Raw genomic sequence first — 18,604 nt, forward strand, 5'->3', positions numbered from 1 at the left:
GCCAATCAGCGCTGGGAGGCGGGCCCTGTGCTGGGGACTCAGAAGCTTCGGCATTGAAACCCAACCCCAGGCAGGTCCCGCCCCTGTAGGCAAGAGGAAGGAGGAGGACACATAACTTTATTACAAGGATCCATAAACCCGCCAGCGGGGAAGGGTCTCCAGGGTGAGAACAGGGCACAGGGAGGACAGGGCGATACGGCTGCTACGGGACTCGTCGGCGGGTTCTAGCCACGCTCGCAGATGACCTCGACAACACTGGGTTCCATGGGCACTGGGTCGGGACAGCGCAGGGCAGCTGAGGCTACTACTTCGTCTAGCAGCAGGTGCACTAGCTCCTCGTCAGCCACAAAGCGCCACAAGTAGAGCTGCAGGAAGTGGCAGTCCACCTGCACCTGCTGCAGCCCGAATCGCCCAAACGTGCGTAAACGCACGCACTCCAGTAGTGTCTTCAAGCTGATCTTAATGATGCCAGTCAGCACCGACACCTGCAGGTGAACACATATGGATACAGCTGTGACTGCAGGCTTTGGGGGAGGGGCATACTTCCAAATTTTGAGCAGAGGCAAGGGAGATAAAGACAGAAATTTCTAGGGCTCAGGTAAGGAGAGAGCAATCCTCCTTCATGTTGCCACCATGAAGGAGAGGGGCAGATAAGTCCCAGTGGTCAGATCAGAGATGGGGCAGCATGAATATGACGGGCAGGAGTCACCACTGACTACAAAGTAGAAATGAAGGAAAAAGAGATCTCTGAGTTTGGGCTGCGGTGGGGCAGAGATCAAGATTTGATTGGGAACCCCTGAAGCCTCCCTGAAGCCTCAAGACTATTTTGGAGAATAGAGTTGAGAGCAAAGAAGCCTTGAAATGAGATCCAGATGGACAAGGTGGCTATGCTCTGGATCACCTAGAGACGGACTAGATAGAGTGACCACTGGTTAAGTTCAGATGGGGTCCTAGGACTCCCTGGATGGATGTGGAGCCAGCCTTCCCCTGAGATCTAGAGGAGAAGGCGCTTCAGACCTTATTGAACTCCACAGGGCTGAACACATCAATTCGTTCAGAGAACAGCTTCTGAATATTGCTCAAGAGGTTTGTGTCCATCGGAGCACTGCAAGGGGGAAGGAAGGAGTCAGAAACCACTCTGCCCACCCTCCCTCTTTTGTCTATCTCAGGGAGGTTCCCTCCTTGCCAGACCTGGGTGTGTAGCTAGGTGCATAGCGGCCCTGCTGCCGGGAGCTGCTGTATACAGAGAAGGTCCTTTTGCTGGAGTCACTGCTCTGGGCCTTGCGGACACCCTCTTCATACAGGAGCCCCACCTGGTGGAGAAACGAAGTGCTGCAAGGCCAGAGCAGGCCTTACTGACAGAACTTCCCTTACCTGTTGTTGAAGAATCATAGGTATGGTCACCACTTACACAATCAGGGGAGGAGAACAACGGCAGAGCAAAGCCCAGTCTGAAACCCAATTTTTTAGCTCATCCTTATTTCAGCTTTTTGGGTGACTTTGGGCCTGCACATTCCCATAGGTATGAAATAGGGGTTCTAGTGGCACAACATGGGTACAGCTAGACCCCTTTTATCTTGGGTTTTGGAGAGCCGTTACCTAGGAACCCAACATGTATTAGGGTTCCACCAGCTAGCCTGTGGCAGCACCTGTACATCAATAGCTGTCGTGTCCTCCACCACACGCTTCATGACAGCTCGCACATTCCGGGGCTCCAGAGTACTGAGCCAGTCCCGTGTTTCCACACTCTTGCGTAACATCTGCGATATGACCAGGCCTTGCACCTTCACATAGTGAGTTAGCAGCCGCCGCGCTGTCTCTCTGGCCTCTGCACACAGTGTACTCACAGGTGTAACGGGAGACTGATCCTGAGCCGGGAAAGCAGAGGACGAGGGTTGGAGGCACTAGAGCTAGACTACCAATGAGAGGTAAACAAAGCTTGGGAAGCGGAGGCTGAGCTGGGTGCAGACCACCAGTCTCCTTCTGGCAACAGGAGACTGACTATCAGCCTCTGGGTTACCAGCATTAGCGCCCTTTCCCCTCTCCTGAGCCATTTTACCTGCACCAGAAACTGTTCATCAGTGAGTGTGAGGATGTAGGAGATGGTGGCTGTCTCATAATCCAGGCAGAGGCGAGAGAGCAGCAGGAGCAGGGCAGGGGGCGTGGCACCTCCCTTTTCTCCCGGGCTGTCGCAGAAGCTCTGGGCTGTCTGGCACATGGAGCGGATGAAACCCACGATGAGGCCCTCACGGACTCCCTGGCTGCAGAACTCGCCCTGTGAAGGGAAGCCCAGACACACTCCCAGTCCTTCCTCCTATGCTGGAGAGGTTCAGCCGTCAGGACACAGGACTCTTCCGTGCTCTTTGCCTTAACCTACTCTAAGGGCCAGCCCCACCCTGCTTCCCTGCCTAGCAGTGGGTAAGGCTGGCAGCAGTGAGGTCCCTGCTACCCTTCTATCTTTAGCCCAGCTACATAGCATCTTCTCCTCCAGACTGCCTCCTGAGAATGTAAGTCCACATGCAGAGTACTTGGGATAGCACTGTGTGAGGCTGGTAACATGTTCCCAGGTTCCCCAAACACTAGTAAAAGGGTGCTGGGTGCCAGTTAGCATAACTAACCAAAGCCCAAGGACAGACATACCCGGAAGTAGGGCTTATTGGAGAAGGACACTTCCTTGGCAGTGAAGAGATGCACAGAGGCCAGTGAGGCCTTAATGTGGCTCAGGATGGAGCTGGCCACATTGGCCAGCAGCTCAGCCAGGCTGGGGCCCTCCTTCCCGGCTAGGCGAGGTGCTGCCAGGGCCTGGCGAACATCAGTCAGGCAGCTCAGGAAGGCAGCCTTCAGACCCTGCAGATGGTGGCTCAGGCGTTCCCGGGCCACTCGCTCCACAATCTCTGTGGCCGACTCTGAAAGCCCAGCGGTGGCCAGCAGGGCCCCAGGTGCTCGCAGGCGGCGGTGGAAGCGATCTAGTGCCCGCACCAGCAGTGAGTTGTCACTACCACCTTGCTCCTGTGCCAACCGCCGCTCAACCAGTGCAAAGTAGCGGCCGCCCAACTCTTGCGCAAAGGCTGCCAGCTTCTCTGCACCAGCAGGGCCCTGAGCAGCAAACAGTTCTTGGTAGGCTGCTGCCACCTGGCAGAGGCCACCCACAAAACCACTGCCACCACGGTCAGTGAACTCTAGTACATCAGGCGCTGGAGGAGAGGGCCCCAGCTCTGACTCCAGGCTGCTGAGTTCTTCCTCCAGCCGTCCCCGAGCATGTGCCAGAAACTCCTCACACAGCTCCTCAGCCGGCTCACCTAGGGCCAGCAGCAGCTCCACGCACTCTGCCTGCTCTGGGGCACCTGAGCAGCCTTCCCTGTGGTGACAGAGATACAGTGAGGAAAGCTTCTGGGCTTCGGGGGAGGAAAAAAGGTGTGTGTGTGGGGGGCGGGGGGGCACTTGATATGATTGGAGAACAACGACCAGACCCGGAAACCACACCTGAAGCGTTGCCGCAGCTGCTGGGCCAAACGGGCTGTGATGACCTGGCAATCATCCTGGATGGCGCGGAAGGAGGGCAGGTGCTGGTACTGCTGCAGCACGGCCCTGGCACGACCCTGGTAGCGCACAGCCTGCCCATAGGCACCTAACTCCACGCACTTGGTGAGGCGCGAAGGCAGCTCAAAAAGGAACTGTAGCTTCCGCAGTAGCGCATGTACCCCTAGGTGACAGGAAGGGCATGTGGGCTACAGAGCTCAGGGTGGTTGGCTGCAGGACCTGGCCAGGAGAGAGCCTACCTGCCAGCTTGGTGAGACGCTCATGTCGGTCTTGTAGTGTGGCACTGATCCGTGCGCTGAAGTTGGTGATTACTGCCATGTTGGTGGCCAGCCGGTCCATCTCGTCTTCCATCTTCCGGAAGTCATTCTTCATCTTTCTAATGGTGTCTAGAAGGGCAAGAGCCGAGAGAGGGAAATGGAGACAACTAAGGCGGGGAAGTGCAACTCTCACTGATACCAGTGATGTGACTGAAATGGACTGGGTCCCCAGCATCAGCATGTGTGGGCAAGAAGGTTACGATTGACTTCACTTTGTCCAAGTTTGCTCTCCAGTTTTCTTTTCCAGCTCATTTTGTTTTAGAAGTGAACTGGTCCCTGGTACCGTCAGTACCCAGCAGACCTGAACCTATATGTGCATCAGAGCTCCGGGCCCTTAGCCTGACAGAGGTTGCTGCTTTTGTCCTCTCATATATAATCCTGGAGTTACCGACTAAAACTCAAATGTGGAAGACCAGCTCTCACCCAAGCTCAGGCAAACGGAGAGTAAACTCATTTCACTTTCCTCTCTGTCTTCATTCTCTCAGGATGATGCGCTCCAAGCTACTCTTTGAGAACCCTTAGAAGTGAACCCAGGAACAGACTTCTGGTACCAATCTCTCCCTCAGACAGTATCCAGATCCCAACAACAGCCAGAAACACTTTGCACTGGCCAGAACTCCTTTTGATTCATTATAACATAAGCTCTGCAGAGGCAGGGACCACCTGAGCATTCACTTCTGGGACATCCTCTGCACCCAGCAGGTCAGACAATAAACTCAGACCTCCTTCCAAAATGGCCCAGATTGTCAGTGGACTTCTAGAACATGCTGCATCTTCTGTAAAGTCCTTCCCCTTTCAGCCAGACTGAAATCTGTGTTAGAAGGCTATTTTTCCTTGCAAATGCCTCAGGGCCTGGCCCCTTAATGCTTCTAACTGTCTCTATGTCTTGTCTCTGCAAATCCCATTTTAGAAGACCACGTCTCACCCTTCTGTTGCCAACCCTACTATGCCACGCCCACTGGCCTCCTCTCGCCTCCTTACTATCACTGCCTGCACATCAACAATTTGAATGAGCCTCTGGCTATTCTTGACTGGTCACCTAGGTCACCAATCCCACCTATTCTTGCCTCTGGTCCACATCTCTTGACCATCATCCAACTACCCCTCAACCTCAAGCCCTGCCCCATTCTATAATCCCACCACAATCGTAACTCAAGCTGAACATTTATTTTATTCTGGCTTTTTGAGACATGGTCTCCCAGTTTAGCCTTGGCTGGCCTGCTACTTGCTATTTAGACCAAGAAAGTCTCTAATTTACTGTGATGTGCTTGTGTTTACCTCCCAAGCAAGAACTGGAATTATATTCACACATCAACAACTCAGTTTAACTTTTCTTTCTTTTTTGTTTTAGTTTGTTTTTGAGACAGGGTCTTATTATGTAGTTCTGACCTGGAACTTACTCTGTAGACCAAACCAGCCTTGAACTCACAGAGGTTCTTCTGCCTCTGCCTCCCAAGTGCTGGGATTAAAGGTATGAGCCACTATGCCTGGCTTGAACTCCTATTTTTGACTTCAAAAACATGAAGAACATGGGGCTGGAGAGATGGTTCAGCAGTTAAGAGAACCTGTGGCTCTTACAAAAGATCTGGTTTTCTAACCCCCACATGGTGACTCACAACCATCCATCTATAACTCCAGTCCCAGATTATCTGATGCCCTCTTCTGGCTTCTGCTGGTACTACATGCATGTGGTACATAGACATAACACTGCACTGCGGGCAGTGGTGGCGCATGCCTTTAATCCCAGCACTTGGGAGGCAGAGGCAGGGGGATTTGTGAGTTCGAGGCCAGCCTGGTCTACAGAGTGAGTTCCAGGACAGCCAGGGCTACACAGAGAAACCCTGTCTCGAAAAAACCAAAAAACCAAAAACCAAAAACCAAAAACCAAAAAACCACTGCACTGACAGACAGATGCACGCATGCATGCAATGCACCCACCCACAGTATTTTTTAAATAGCAAAAACAAAGAATAAATTAAAAAACCTATAGACCTAACACTTGCAAAACAATGAGATTTTAATTTTTTTCCACAAAGAAGTTGGTTATCAATAGTGAAGGGAACTCTTTACATCAGCCACATAACACATGAAGCAAAAACACTCCTGCTGCCCCCTTCCCATACATACTGAGCTTGAACCCAAGGCCTCTCTAATGCTAGGTTAGTTCTCTACCACTGTGCCACAGCCTTAACCCTCACCATTCTTACTAAGTTTATGGTTCGACAGCAAGGATGGTTATTATAAAATAAAAATGCCAGATGTAAGTTACATATGAGCAGCAGAGCTGGGAGAGGGGCTGTCCTGAGACAACCCAGCCCGAGAGTATCAGCCTGACAAGTTATTGTAAACACTGGTCCCAGGTAAAGTCCCAGGCCAGTCAGGACTACATAGTGTGGTACTGTCTCAAAAAACAACACAGCCAAGTGTTGGTTATGGTGGCAGCAGAGGTGCACGCCTTTAATATCAGAGCACTAGGGAGGAAGAAGCAGGCAGATTTCTGAGTTCGAGGCCAGCCTGGTCTACAGAGTGAGTTCCAGGACAGCCAGGGCTACACAGAGAAACCCTGTCTCAAAATTTGGCTCCCTAACCATGCCCCTCAAAAAGAAAATACCATAATGAAACACATCCCTTCACATGCTAACTTACTACTTTTTAAAAAAGCAGACTTCAAGGCTGGAGAAATGGCTCAGTGGTTAAGAGCACTGACTGAACCCAGGTTCAATTCCCAGCACCACATAGCAGCTCATGACTGTCTGTAACTCCAGGATTTGACACTCTCACACAGACATATACTTAGGCAAAACACAAATGCACAAATGCACAAATGCAAAAACAAAACAAAAAAAAAAAAAAAAAACCCAAAAACACAAGGCCCTGCAGTGCAGTGGTAGACACTCCTTCAATCCTAACACTAAGTGGACAGAGACAAAGTGAGTTCCAGGAGAAACCCTGTCTCAAAAAAAAAAGAAAGAAAGAAAGAAAGAAAGAAAGAAAGAAAGAAAGAAAGAAAGAAAGAGAAAAAAAGAAAAGGAAGAAAAAGAGAGAAGAAAAATCAATTCAACACATTCATTTTCTCCTCTGACCTTTTTTCTTTTTGAAGTAGCATCTCTCTATGTAGCTCTGACTGGCTCAAAACTCCACCTGCCTCGGGTTTCTTGAGTGCTAGGGTTAAAGGCGTGCACCACCACACTCAGTCTTGTCTGATGTCTTTTCTTAACTCAGTCCATCTCACTTTTTTAGGACTGACTAACACTGTTGCTGGGTCACATCACTTATTTATCCATTTACACAGTTGACAGCTATTTGGATTGCTTCTACTTTTTGGCTACAAAAATTGTATATGAAGTTCTGTGGGAACACGTTTTCAGTTTTTTGGTTTTTAAAAATTTGTGTGTGTACACATGTGAGCATATACACAAAGACATGCATAGCATACGGATCTATGCACATGTGTGGGACGTCCTCACCACACATACACACATGCAAGTCAGAGGCTGACGACAGGTGTCTTCCTCTTTTGTGTGTGTCTGTGTGCAGGTATGTGTGCAAGAAGCCAAAGGGGCCAGACAGAATCCCTGTAAGCCAGAGGTCCAGGCATCTGTAGGCTGCCTAGGATCTGAAATGCAGTCCTTTGATAAAGCAAACTACTGTACCATCTCCCCAGCCTTCTTTTTACAGACAGGGTTTCTCAGTGACCTAGATGTTCTCATTTCACCTCAGCTGGCTGGTCATCCAGGAAATCCAGGGACACACCTGTTCCACCTCACAGACTGGGGTTTCAGATGTGCGCTGCTACACTATTTTCTGTTTGTTTGTTAGAGGCGGGGTCTCATTACGTATACCTGGCTGGCTCAGAACTCACTATGTAGACCATGTTGGCCTCAAACTCATGACAACCTTCCTTGCTCAGCCTCTAAGGAGCTGGGATACAGGTGTCTTGTAGCCAGTGCCAGCATATTTCTTGAGTAAATGTAAAACTCTGTAGTGTTTGCAGATTGACAATCTCAACTCTCCTAACATTCACTTTATGATTTTCTCCTTAGAAAAAAGTTCAAAAAAAATCAAGCCATCTCTATTAATCAACAAATAAATGTTAAACACTATACATATTCCAACAAATGAGAAAGTATAATACTGGTAAAATTCCTATGGAAAATTCCTCTACACAGAAATCACTATCTCTTTACATCTTGAAGCTAGCATTAACAGATGAACGCTTACTCACTGAATCGGGTTCACATGAGAGAAAAGAACAGGGAGGATGTGTTACCATGGCTGCACTGTGGTTCTGGCAGAGCAGTACGCCCTGTGAGAACACAACCCCAGATGTGAACATTCTCTATGGTCTGCCTCCTGGACATGGGGTTTAATGTTACTACACAAACGTCACGGGCATCATCTGAAAGGCAGATAGACAGCAGTGTGAGGAGACCTGAACTATCTAGTAGTAGGGCTGGAGAGATGGCTCAACAGCTGAGAGTGCACACTGCTCTTGTACAAGACCTGAATTTAATACCCAGCATCCTGTTTGCAGGCTCCCAACTGACTCCAGCTCCAGAGGATCCAGGACATCTGCCTTCACATGGCCACACCCCATACACATAACTAAATGCTGCTGCTGCTGCTGCTGCTGCTGCAGCCTGCTTCCCTGCCCTGATCCTTGGCATAACTATAGCCATTTTGCTTCAGGCCTGCCAGCCATCCCATATTGCTGACATAAAAAGTAGACACAGTTTAGCTCAGACTGAGGTCAGGCTGATCATATATCCAATTCTGAGGTTTATTACTCTTCTTGGAAATCCGCCAGCCGTGGCCTTCAGGCAAAGCCAAGCTAGATTCCCCAACCATGGCCTTCACTCAGAGCCAAGCTAGAAAAGGGTTAGTTTGACCATTATGTCTAAACTACTAACAAGCTTTGAAAAAAGGCAGAGCACCCTGCAGCCAACCTTGTATCTGCTTATGAGCTCATTATGTTTTTTCCTTATATAAACTGACCCTGGGCAGTGTACAGGTCCACAGCTTTCAGCTCCTGAATCTGTGGGCTGTTGCCCTAATCAATCAGTCTTGGAATGTGCATTCAATAACCACCCCTATCCGACTGAGATTGGTGTTCATGTGGTTTTGTGGGGCAACTTCTGGTCCCTAAAAACTGCTATTACTAAATTTTGGAGAATGAACCGGGCAGTGGTGGTGCACGCCTTTAATCCCAGCACTTGGGAGGCAGAGGCAGGCGGATTTCTGAGTTCGAGGCCAGCCTGGTCTACAGAGTGAGTTCCAGGACAGCCAGGACTACACAGAGAAACCCTGTCTCGAAAAACCAAAATCCTGGAGAATGAGGATGCAGACAGAAAGGAAAGGAGTGACAAGTCTGCTCTCAAGGCAGACTGACAAGAAACAAAAGTTACCACTAATAAGCATTTTTAAAATTTTTTCATTGACTGTGAGACGGCTTAGCAGCAGGTAAATGTGTCTGTCATCGAGCCTGATAACCTAAGTTCAATCCCTGGGACCCTCATGGTGGAAGAAAAGTAGACTCCTGAAAGTTGTCCTCTGACCCACACACAGATGTTGTGGCCCCCACACATACATGTACATAAAACCAAAGCTAAAGCTTACTGAAATGCCTTAGTGCTTCCTAAGTGCCGCAGCTCTGGTCCTTAGGACAACCCTCCCACAGGGGTCATCACTTCAGCAGCAGTGGATTAAGATTGGGACCCAACTGTAATCTGGGTCTCTTTCCTCTAATCCCTGTTTTTCTCAGCATGGATTGGGAGTGGGGGTGTAAGCCTGTGAGGAGTGTGTCCCAGTGAGATCACCTGTAGCTGAGATGAACTTGTTGTAGTTCTCATAGACCAGGGTCTGCATGTCGCTGTCTAGAGCCCGGATCTGCCGCACCATGTCCGTCTCACTGTCCATCAGCTGGGCCAGAGGACATTCTCTACGCAGCTAGAGAAGCAGGTAGTAACATTCAGTGTTAGTGCTCACTCATGTTCCCCTGCCTTGCTGTAGGTTAGTTGGCTTTCCGTGCAAGACAACCCTGATTCCACCCTTACCAGGAATTCCATATATGGAACCTTTAAGTGGCATACAAGTCACTAGATAAGATCCAATTTGGGATTTGTCAGCTTTTAAAGTCTTCAGGCTTAGTTTAAAGCCCAGCCTAACGCCTATCAGAACATAGGCACGCCCACTACCCCGGGTCTATCAAAACAGCATCCAGAACTCAGACCCAGTAACACCTCAAGTCAACCCTAACTGGCCCAGGCTTCCTTATCCTCCAGATCTGACTCTATTGCCTAGTAAGGACTGTTTTTCTCTTATGAACCCTAGGTCCCGTCACCACATCAATGAAATTGAGAGTATGATCAAGGGTCTAGTATATTTGGGGTCTGGACCAGCCCCACTTCACACACACACACACACACTCACACACACACACACAAACACACACACACACACACACACCTTGTCCAGATAAACTTCACACACACACACACACACACACCTTGTCCAGATAAACTTCACACACACACACACACCTTGTCCAGATAAACTTCACACACACACACACACACACACACACACACACACCTTGTCCAGATAAACTTCCGGGTCGAAGTGCGCCCCGTTGAGATCTGTTGGGTCTAGAGGGTCAGGACCCGCGGTGTGCCCCGTCGCCTCCCCCTCCGAAAGGCCGTAGTAAAGCTTCAGCATCCCGTGAGCCTTCCGCCGACGCTCTGGAGCGTCCGCCTCAGAACCTTCTGGGGAGTCCCCAGGCCCGGACCCTAGGCCAGGACCCACAGATGCCGCGGCCGCCATAGCTCCAACCTCAACACTAGGGGGTGAGGCAAGGGAGGGGAAGGAAAGCACTTCCGGGGACCATAAACTTGTTGAAACCAGACGGTCCTTCAAGTGAAACATTCCTCCGCAGCTGTAGGATATGTGAAACTAAAGTTCCGTCTTGTGCTCCTCCTTCTGGAGCACAGAGGTTTTGTTGAGCTTCCCGCTCGTTGAGCATCTGTGATTTTGCTGTGCTTCATGGGCGAATCGTGGCATCTGAATCCTGCATCCGCACAGGAAAGAGACTGGCGGAAGATCGAATATGCGTCACAGGGGGTCTGCAAGGTTCAAATGTCTACTCAGTAGCCTGCAATATGGCTTTAACGCAGTGTTTCCCAAGGTCCTGTCTCCAAGGGGTCATTCAATATAGGAAACTCTATTCTACTTAGAGAACAGATCCTGTTAGTCTTAAGAAGTTTCTGGAATGTAATATGAACAGTTGGGATCGTAGATAATTTGTAAGTTTTAAAGATACAGGCATAGAGACGAAGCTCTTAAGAGAGTGAATGAGGTCAGATTGGTATATGCTGAGTTAAATAGAATGACACTTTACTAATGATGTAAACGTTACCGAAGATAGTCTGGTAGGATGCTGGGCTGCCAGGAGTTTCAGCAGACCAAACACTATCATCTGTTTTTATCTGAAAACTAGGATTTTTAAAAAATCTAAATAGAATAATTTTTATTGTTTTTTCAAGACAGGGTTTCTCTGCTTAGCCCTGACTGTCCTGGAACTGGCCCTGTAGACCAACCTAGTGTGGACATCTGCCTGTCTCTGCCTCCTGAGTGTTGGGACTAAAGGCATGTGATACCACTGTCACCAGCTCTACTGCCCAGATAAAAACAGTTCTGAATGGTATTAAAATTAACTTGCCATCTGTCCAGCCCACAGAATTTATTATTTTTAATTATGTATATTTGTGTGTGCAGAGGCCAGGGGCCAGAAAAATGTTGGATACCTCAAAGCTGTAGTTACAGTTGGTTGTGTGAGCTGCCCACCATGACACTGGGGACCAAAGTGCAAGAGCAGTGCACATCCTTCACCACGAGCCATCTTTCCAACTCAAACTCCTCTCATCTTTCTTTCTGTTTCTTCCTCTTTGAGATACGGTCTCACTGTGGAACTCTGAGACCTGAAACTACTGTAGACCAGACTGGCCTCAAACTCAGAGATCTAACCACCTCTGCCTCCTTAGTGCTAGGACTAAAGGTCTATGCTACCATGCCCAGAGCCCACTTCTTGACCTATCATTTACGGCTGCTTTTGTCACAGACTAAGTGGCTCATAAAACTTAAAGCATTTATTCACTTGGTTGTGGACCAAAAAAGTTTCTTGACTTCTTATTCAGTGAGCTATTTAGAACTGTACGTATGAGGATCTCACCCCACAAAGCTTTAAGAAAGTGAATTTGAGCTGGAGAGATGGTTTCACAGTTAAAAGCACTTGCTGCTCTTCCTGATGACCCAGGTTCAATTCCCAAGCTCACAACTGTCTAACACCCGGGGGATCCACTGTCTTTTTGGCCTCTATGGGGAGCAGAAATACATGTGCATGCAGGCAAAATACTCAGACATAAAGGAAAATTTTTTAAATTTTCAAAATAAAAAAGATAAAGCAGGCATGGTGATGTGCACCTGCCTAGAACATTGTGGGCAGATGATCAGGTCAAGGTCATCCGTGTGAGCCTGAAGCAGCCTGGGCTGCTGAAGGATGTGTACTGCTCTTGCACTTTGGTCCCCAGCATCATGGGTACTTTTTGGGAGACCAAAAGCTGAATAAACAACAAATGGGCTGGAGAGATGGCTCAGTAGTCAAGAGTGGATTCCTGAAAGTTGTCTTCTGACTATCACATATGCACTGTGGCACTGCGAACACTCACTTCACCCACACTAAAATAAATGAGGCTGGGCATGGTAGCACAATCCTTTGATCCAGGCAGGTAAATCTCTGTGAGTTCGAGGGCAGCCTGGTCTACAAAAATGAGTTCGGGGTAACCAGGGCTGCCTAGTGAGTCCTTGTCTCAAACAAAACCAACTCTGGGTTAATTAGAATTAAATGTGATCATCTTTTAAAACCCTGTTTATCTTTCATGCTATAAAAATACAAGGGCCTTGGGAGGATACAAACCAGCACTACACAGAGACAAGGAAGGAAAAGCACAGGACCCAGGTGACAGGAAGCACCAACACCACAGGACTCAGACAAGGCTGACTGCCCAATCAGAGGGAAGACTACATTTTGCTCTTTCTGATTTCCTATGATATCTGGTGGCCAAAACAGAGGGGGAAGGCAGATTTGCTGGGCTTGGGGGAATTAATCTGTAGTCATCCCAGAATACTATCTAAAGAAAGGGGCAATTTAGATTCATTTCCTGTCTCTGCTCATTGAAGTTTGTGGTAACAAGCCGAGTTAACTCTAGTGATTCAACTAGAGCCTAGGATGTGGCCAAAGCCTTCCTTTGCTTGGAAACCTTCAGCTATTCACCTAGGCCCTAATCATCTGCCTAAACCTTGCTTGTGGAGCTAGGACATACCCCGCTCCCTTTCTGAGCCTGGCCTGTTCCCTGTACAATGTCCCCTGAGGAAATACTGAGCTGCCCACAAAGTGCAGAGGATGGAATGCTGTCCCTTCTGTACACCACAAGTTTCTGCAATTCAGCACATTTTGCCCACCCCTCGACAATGGAACATCCTCAAATACCCAGACACATTCTAGTTGTTGGAATCAGGCTACATTCTAGAACCTTGCCCTCTCCAATTCCTTCCTCACTCTGGAATACACTGCTGTTTCCAACAGAACACCCTAGCATGGCAGGATTTTGCTGGCCCTGGACAGTGACCACTTGCTCCAGTTCCTGGGTCTGACTTGAGAGCAGGTTGTAAGCAGGATGCGGTGGCGGGACCGCATAGCTGTGTTATACTTCCCTCCAGGCCTGATGCTCACTGTAGCTGCACTCATACTCCTCTTCATACACTTGGGTGTCTTTGCTAGTGATGTTCACAACTTCTGTGTCATCCACCACTACGACCGCATGAGCTTCCCTTACACGGTTGTACTGATAGTAGGTCTGGGGTGGGGCTCAAGGGCTGGCTGGGAAAAACTGAAGGGCTGATGGGAGTGTTTGTTATGTCAAGGGGCCACTCTCCCATTGGATTGGTCTCCCAGTTCTCCCAGGTGATCAGCATCGGCTGGGCTGCTATGGGGTCACTCTACGCAGAGATGACTGGTGACAAGATTCTTAGATGCTTTGCTTTGACCATCCTGAGTGAGTGGGGAGGTGTGCTACAAGGAGGGGGAGTTTTGAAACCCTGAGATATGGCAAGGAGGGGACAAAGATGTTGAGCTGATGGGCTCTCTCCTCTACCCAGTCCTCAATGGAGCCATGTTCTTCAACCGCCTGTCCCTGGAGTTTCTGGCCATCAATTACCGAGAGGAGAGACACTGAGGCTTGGGGATTGGGGACAGGACTAAGAAGGGAGATGGAAAAAGCTGCTTCAGATGTTTTAATAAAGTCTGTTGTTTATTTGCACCTGTCTGCTCCTTTGAGGGTTGAAGTAGGATGGAGACCCAGAGGCAAGCAGGTGAAGACCAATTTGATCCAAAGGGCTACACACCTGGCCTTACAGCCTCAGCCTCCAACTGACTTGGCCCAGGGGATCTTAGTGTCTCAGGACTGAGGGAGAGGAGTAGAGAAAAGCCCTCGAGCCTTCCCACCTTCTCTCCCTAGGACTCCAGGTCCTAAGCTGGCCCAAACACGATCGAGCAAGGGCTCAGGAAGGACCTACTCGGATGTGAGGGTTCATGAGCGGGTCCAGATTGGGATCACTGTCCGCTGCAGCCCGGCCCAGTCGAGACATGAGGGCGAGGAGCGCCAGGAAGCCCAGCAGCCCCAACAGGAGCAGCAACCCTGCCCGCTGGAGCAGAGTCAGTGGCCGCTTCCGGGACCCAGCCCGGCTTCTAAGAGAAATGAGAGAAAAGTCAGGTCAGGCCTTGGGTCCCTGCCCTGGCACAGAGAACAGCCTTAGTCACCACCTTTGTGGACTGGGACTGGGCACCCTGTCTCCTGTATTCGCCATCCTACTGTGTTATTATGAAGCTTTAGTTGGACACATCATCCCGGAAGCCTGAGTGTGTTAAGCATGAGGGGTACTTAGAGAAATCAGGTGGAATCACAGCAGGAAGAAACCTCCGAGCCCAAGTCCAAACCTCCTATAGGAGGAAAGGGCAGAGTCCCTGGGGAGGACACAACACACTAAAGCTGCCTGTCAAGCCAGGGCCTCACCGTGGCCCTGGTACTGAGTGCTGTTAGTCCCCAGAACAAGTTCCACTGTCATCAAATTGTCCATTGTGGGGCCTCTCCTTCCTGACATCCCACCCTTGTGTCTCTGTGTACCTGAGCAATTGGGCCAGCCAGCCCAGAGCAGGCCGGCGGCGGTATTTGTCATCATCGCAATCTCCATGAATGCCTGCTGTCCGGTTATCATCCCGTGTGTCATATACTTTCCTTGGGGCTGTAGAGACAGAGACACCAGCATCAACATGCTCAGACAAACTGCTGCTGTAGCATGGCTGGAGGTGGCAGCAAAGATCTCCTGCCCTCCCAACCTAACAAGGTACCTTAAGGAACTGTGGGAGGCAATATCTGAACTTGGAGTGCGGAAGAGCTATTCCACATGGGGCTCCTGACCTCATTCCACCCAAATCACCCACTGTTTTCTATTCTCTAACTGGGAAAATTCCCCAGCTCACCGTGTGTCAGGGCTTCAGTACTTCCCATGTGTATGACCGTGTGCTGCTCGGGACGGCTTGGGGAAGGAGGAGGGCGGGGAGCCTGGCTGTAGAAAGCTGGAGCAGCTGGAGTGCTATCTCTCTCCTCTTGCACAGGGGTAGTGGTGGCTATGGAAAGAGAGAAAGCTCAGTGGAGCAGGGAGGCAAGGTTCAGACAGTAGATGGAGGCCACCACTTACCATTAAAGCTGGACCAGTCAGAGAAGTCTGAGGAATTGAGGGGCTCGGGCTCTGGGCTTATCACCTCATCAATCTGCAGAAAGGAATCTCAGTCAGTAGCCTGCCCACTCCTGCTGCTAACCCATCTGATCTGCCTCAGAAGAGGCCAGCACAAACAGATGTTAGACAGACAGAAAGAGAGACTCTCACCAGAGGGAGGCCCAGTCCTGCCCGGGCCCAGTTGACTGTGGCTAGCTTTTCTCTCAGTGCTGAAGCCACTGGGCCAGCGAGGTTGGCTGGGGGGAAGATGGGGCCATTACAGCTGGGGCACTGGTAGCCTGCAGGCGCTGTGTTTCGTGGTAGCTGGGCAGCACGTTCATTGATACAAGCCCAGTGAAAGAGATCTTAGGACCCATGAAATAAGAAAGGACAGACATGAGAGAGGCAATTCTTTGAGCTCTTATCCTTGGCCTAGCAGTCCCATACCCCAGAGGCCCAGTTCACTGCAGGAATGAATTTTGGACATATGTGTGGATGCCCAGGGCTATTCCTTTTCTTCTCACTCCAGGTCCCTAATGCCACTGAACCAAATCAAGGTAGAGTCTACCAACTTGGCCAGCTCCTAAGAACTGGTGTGACTGGGAAAGGAGAAAATACCTTCTACCCTTTTGCAAGTCTTCTCTGGCCTAAAATCATACTCCTTGGGCTAATGACTACACAGCAATAGTTTTTGGCTGGGTGTGGTGGCAGTGCCTATAATAATTCTAGCACTTGGGAGGTGAAGGCAGGAGTATTAAGATTTCAAGGTCAGCCCCATGAAATCTCAGTCTCAAAAAAAAAAAAAAAAAAAAGGGGCTGGAGAGATGGCTCAGTGGTTAAGAGCACTGACTGCTCTGCCAGAGGTCCTGAGTTCAATTCCCAGCAACCACATGGTGGTTCACAACCATCTGTAATGTTATTCGATGCACTTTTCTAGTGTGTGTCTGAAGACACCTCCAGTGTACTCGTATAAATAAAAATAAATAAATAAGTAATAATAATAATAAAAAGACTACATACAAGAACACTTTCAGGAAAGCTTCTCAGACAGACACATGCAGATATCCGAAGGCACAAATACACATGAACTTATAAATACACAAGCAACCCAAGAGCCATTCCCTCAATGTATACTAGTACAATGTACTAGTAGTGTAAGATGTACACATCTGAACACTCATGTCCCCTAATACTCAACCCCCCACCTTCATGTCATGAATTCCATGGGCCATGCGCTCATATATACTCACTACCCAGCTACTCACCCACAGTTACTAATCCAGGTATACATTCGTATGAGTGGACACAGAATTTCACATAAAGAGATACAGGTGAAGCTGCCCCTTTTGGACCAGTACCTTGGAAAACTTAAACTGAGGCTTTTATACTAGGCTGACTACTGACTCCAAGCTTAATGTAATGGCAGCTTCCACTCTGTTCAGTCTTAGAGTCAGCAACGTTCCCTAAAATGGATCTTGCTCACAGCCACTGCTCATAGTCATATCTAGCTCTGCAAGACTAGCAGAGCGGGAAGGGGCTTTAACTTTTAGGGAAGATTCCAAGGCCTAAGGAGGGAAACAGCTTGCAAAGAATCAGGATCTGAGGCTCTGCCCTCCAGACTCCAGGGGCTCACTGTCTTGCTGATTGAAAGGTGCTATCAAACCAGTCTCCAAGCTGGGTCCCAGGGCTGCCCTGACCCCTTCCCAGGCCTCACCATAGCAGACAAGACGGGTGGTCTCCCGACTGGCCAGGGGTGTGTTGCACAGGCGGCAATTGGGGTTGTAGTCACTATCTTGTAGCCACTGCAAATAGGACTGCACGATGCACTGGAGTGGGAGAGAAATGTCACAACTGGTGCCCCAGGCTCCACGATGAGCATACCACTCCAAGGCCTAACTGCCTTGTTTCTCTCATCAAACTCATCATTTCTTTTTTTTTTTTTTTTTTTTTTTTTGGTTTTTCGAGACAGGGTTTCTTTGTGTAGTCCTGGCTGTCCTGGAACTCACTCTGTAGACCAGGCTGGCCTCGAACTCAGAAATCCGCCTGCCTCTGCCTCCCAAGTGCTGGGATTAAAGATGTGCTCCACCACCGCCTGGAAAACTCATCATTTCATCTGTTCAGTCAATGAACATTTATTGAGCAGCTACTGAAGGCATAGCAGAGAGCATTATACACCAAGTTCTTGCCCTGTGGAGCTTACAGTGTAGCATAGGGCATGGATTAGGAAGTAGCCAATTTTGTCTGCCCACCCACCCTGCTCAGACACTGCTATAAACGTCCCACCTTGGCGTGATTGGCTACCAGGCAGTGTTCGCAGACGTTAACTCGGTGTTCGAAGCAGAACAGGTTCGTCACCTTCCTCTTGGGGCACTTGCAAAGTCCCATGACCGATTCTAGGGAGAGGAAATCAGTTAGCAGTAAGTCAGGTTCTGGTGGCTGCCACTTTGTTCTCGCCAACGCAGTTCGTTTCTTCTTTTAAATCTCCCAGTCCCGTTCCACACCAAATTACAGCATACTGCCTCAGCAAGGGAAAAGCCACGTCCCTTGTACATGTAGTACCACAAACGACCGATCCCTCATTCCATCAAGACGCAAGCCTTAGCCAGATCTTGCCACAACGCCAATAGCACCAGCCCCGCCCCCCAGACCCCACCCCCTCTTGACTCGCCACCAGCTGGCAGACCACATTCTGGATGTCAGCGAACCTCAGCGATGCCGGTCGGGACCGGTGCGTACAGTAATGGAAAGCGCCAAAGGCCAGGGACTGCGCTCGCCAACTCCGATAGTTGCAGCTCCGCTCCCTTCGGCTCCGGCCTGATTATTCCCTCCGCTGCCACGTCTCTTCCGGGTGCGGCGCACGCTGATGACGCCACAGCGCCGCCCGGACACGCCTCTGCTTTACGCTAGTCGTAAAACCTGTA

At 49.6% G+C, this 18,604-nt stretch overlaps 3 protein-coding genes across 4 annotated transcripts; 1 reads left to right on the top strand and 2 right to left on the bottom strand.

Moving 5' to 3' along the window:
• Positions 1-100: 100 nt before the first annotated feature.
• Vps51 (VPS51 subunit of GARP complex) lies at positions 101-10,720 on the bottom strand. 2 transcript variants are annotated; one of them, XM_034506071.2, is made up of 10 exons: positions 10,449-10,720; positions 9,674-9,803; positions 3,780-3,926; positions 3,484-3,703; positions 2,641-3,358; positions 2,060-2,275; positions 1,650-1,868; positions 1,192-1,313; positions 1,018-1,105; positions 101-485 (listed from the first exon to the last, which is right to left on the bottom strand). In XM_034506071.2, the coding sequence occupies exons 1-10, from the start codon at positions 10,674-10,676 to the stop codon at positions 225-227; spliced, it is 2,349 nt and encodes a 782-aa protein (XP_034361962.1). In that variant the 5' UTR covers positions 10,677-10,720; the 3' UTR covers positions 101-224. The 2 variants fall into 2 exon arrangements, with proteins under 2 accessions (XP_034361962.1, XP_076772119.1); XM_076916004.1 differs by lacking the exon at positions 10,449-10,720 and adding an exon at positions 9,911-10,446.
• A 2,727-nt stretch (positions 10,721-13,447) lies between these two features.
• On the top strand, positions 13,448-14,197 carry Catsperh (catsper channel auxiliary subunit eta). The gene is made up of 3 exons (XM_034487888.2): positions 13,448-13,759; positions 13,864-13,963; positions 14,067-14,197. The coding sequence occupies exons 1-3, from the start codon at positions 13,586-13,588 to the stop codon at positions 14,141-14,143; spliced, it is 351 nt and encodes a 116-aa protein (XP_034343779.1). The 5' UTR covers positions 13,448-13,585; the 3' UTR covers positions 14,144-14,197.
• On the bottom strand, positions 14,189-18,534 carry Zfpl1 (zinc finger protein like 1). Its single transcript, XM_034487875.2, has 8 exons — positions 18,389-18,534; positions 17,967-18,076; positions 17,398-17,509; positions 15,855-16,048; positions 15,666-15,738; positions 15,448-15,594; positions 15,092-15,209; positions 14,189-14,655 (listed from the first exon to the last, which is right to left on the bottom strand). Exons 2-8 carry the CDS (start codon positions 18,066-18,068, stop codon positions 14,469-14,471), a joined length of 933 nt encoding a protein of 310 aa, XP_034343766.1. The 5' UTR covers positions 18,069-18,076; positions 18,389-18,534; the 3' UTR covers positions 14,189-14,468.
• Positions 18,535-18,604: the final 70 nt, after the last annotated feature.

The sequence above is a fragment of the Arvicanthis niloticus genome, chromosome 1, assembly GCF_011762505.2.
Source record: "Arvicanthis niloticus isolate mArvNil1 chromosome 1, mArvNil1.pat.X, whole genome shotgun sequence".
NCBI lineage: Eukaryota > Metazoa > Chordata > Mammalia > Rodentia > Muridae > Arvicanthis > Arvicanthis niloticus.

Bases quoted from the DNA above. Each gene is read 5' to 3' on its own strand.
- Vps51 (XM_034506071.2), bottom strand. From the start codon at position 10,676: ATGGCGGCCGCGGCATCTGTGGGTCCTGGCCTAGGGTCCGGGCCTGGG. The intron at 3,704-3,779 runs GTAGGCTCTCTC...CCTGTCACCTAG, and splicing joins GCGTCTCACCAAGCTGGCAG to GGGTACATGCGCTACTGCGG. The intron at 1,869-2,059 runs GTAAAATGGCTC...TTCCCGGCTCAG, and splicing joins ATGAACAGTTTCTGGTGCAG to GATCAGTCTCCCGTTACACC.
- Catsperh (XM_034487888.2), top strand. From the start codon at position 13,586: ATGCGGTGGCGGGACCGCATAGCTGTGTTATACTTCCCTCCAGGCCTG. The intron at 13,760-13,863 runs GTAGGTCTGGGG...TTGGTCTCCCAG, and splicing joins CTTACACGGTTGTACTGATA to TTCTCCCAGGTGATCAGCAT. The intron at 13,964-14,066 runs GTGAGTGGGGAG...TCCTCTACCCAG, and splicing joins CTTTGCTTTGACCATCCTGA to TCCTCAATGGAGCCATGTTC.
- Zfpl1 (XM_034487875.2), bottom strand. From the start codon at position 18,068: ATGGGACTTTGCAAGTGCCCCAAGAGGAAGGTGACGAACCTGTTCTGC. The intron at 15,595-15,665 runs GTAAGTGGTGGC...CTCTTTCCATAG, and splicing joins TGACTGGTCCAGCTTTAATG to CCACCACTACCCCTGTGCAA. The intron at 14,656-15,091 runs GTACACAGAGAC...CATTTCTCTTAG, and splicing joins TGGCTGGCCCAATTGCTCAG to AAGCCGGGCTGGGTCCCGGA.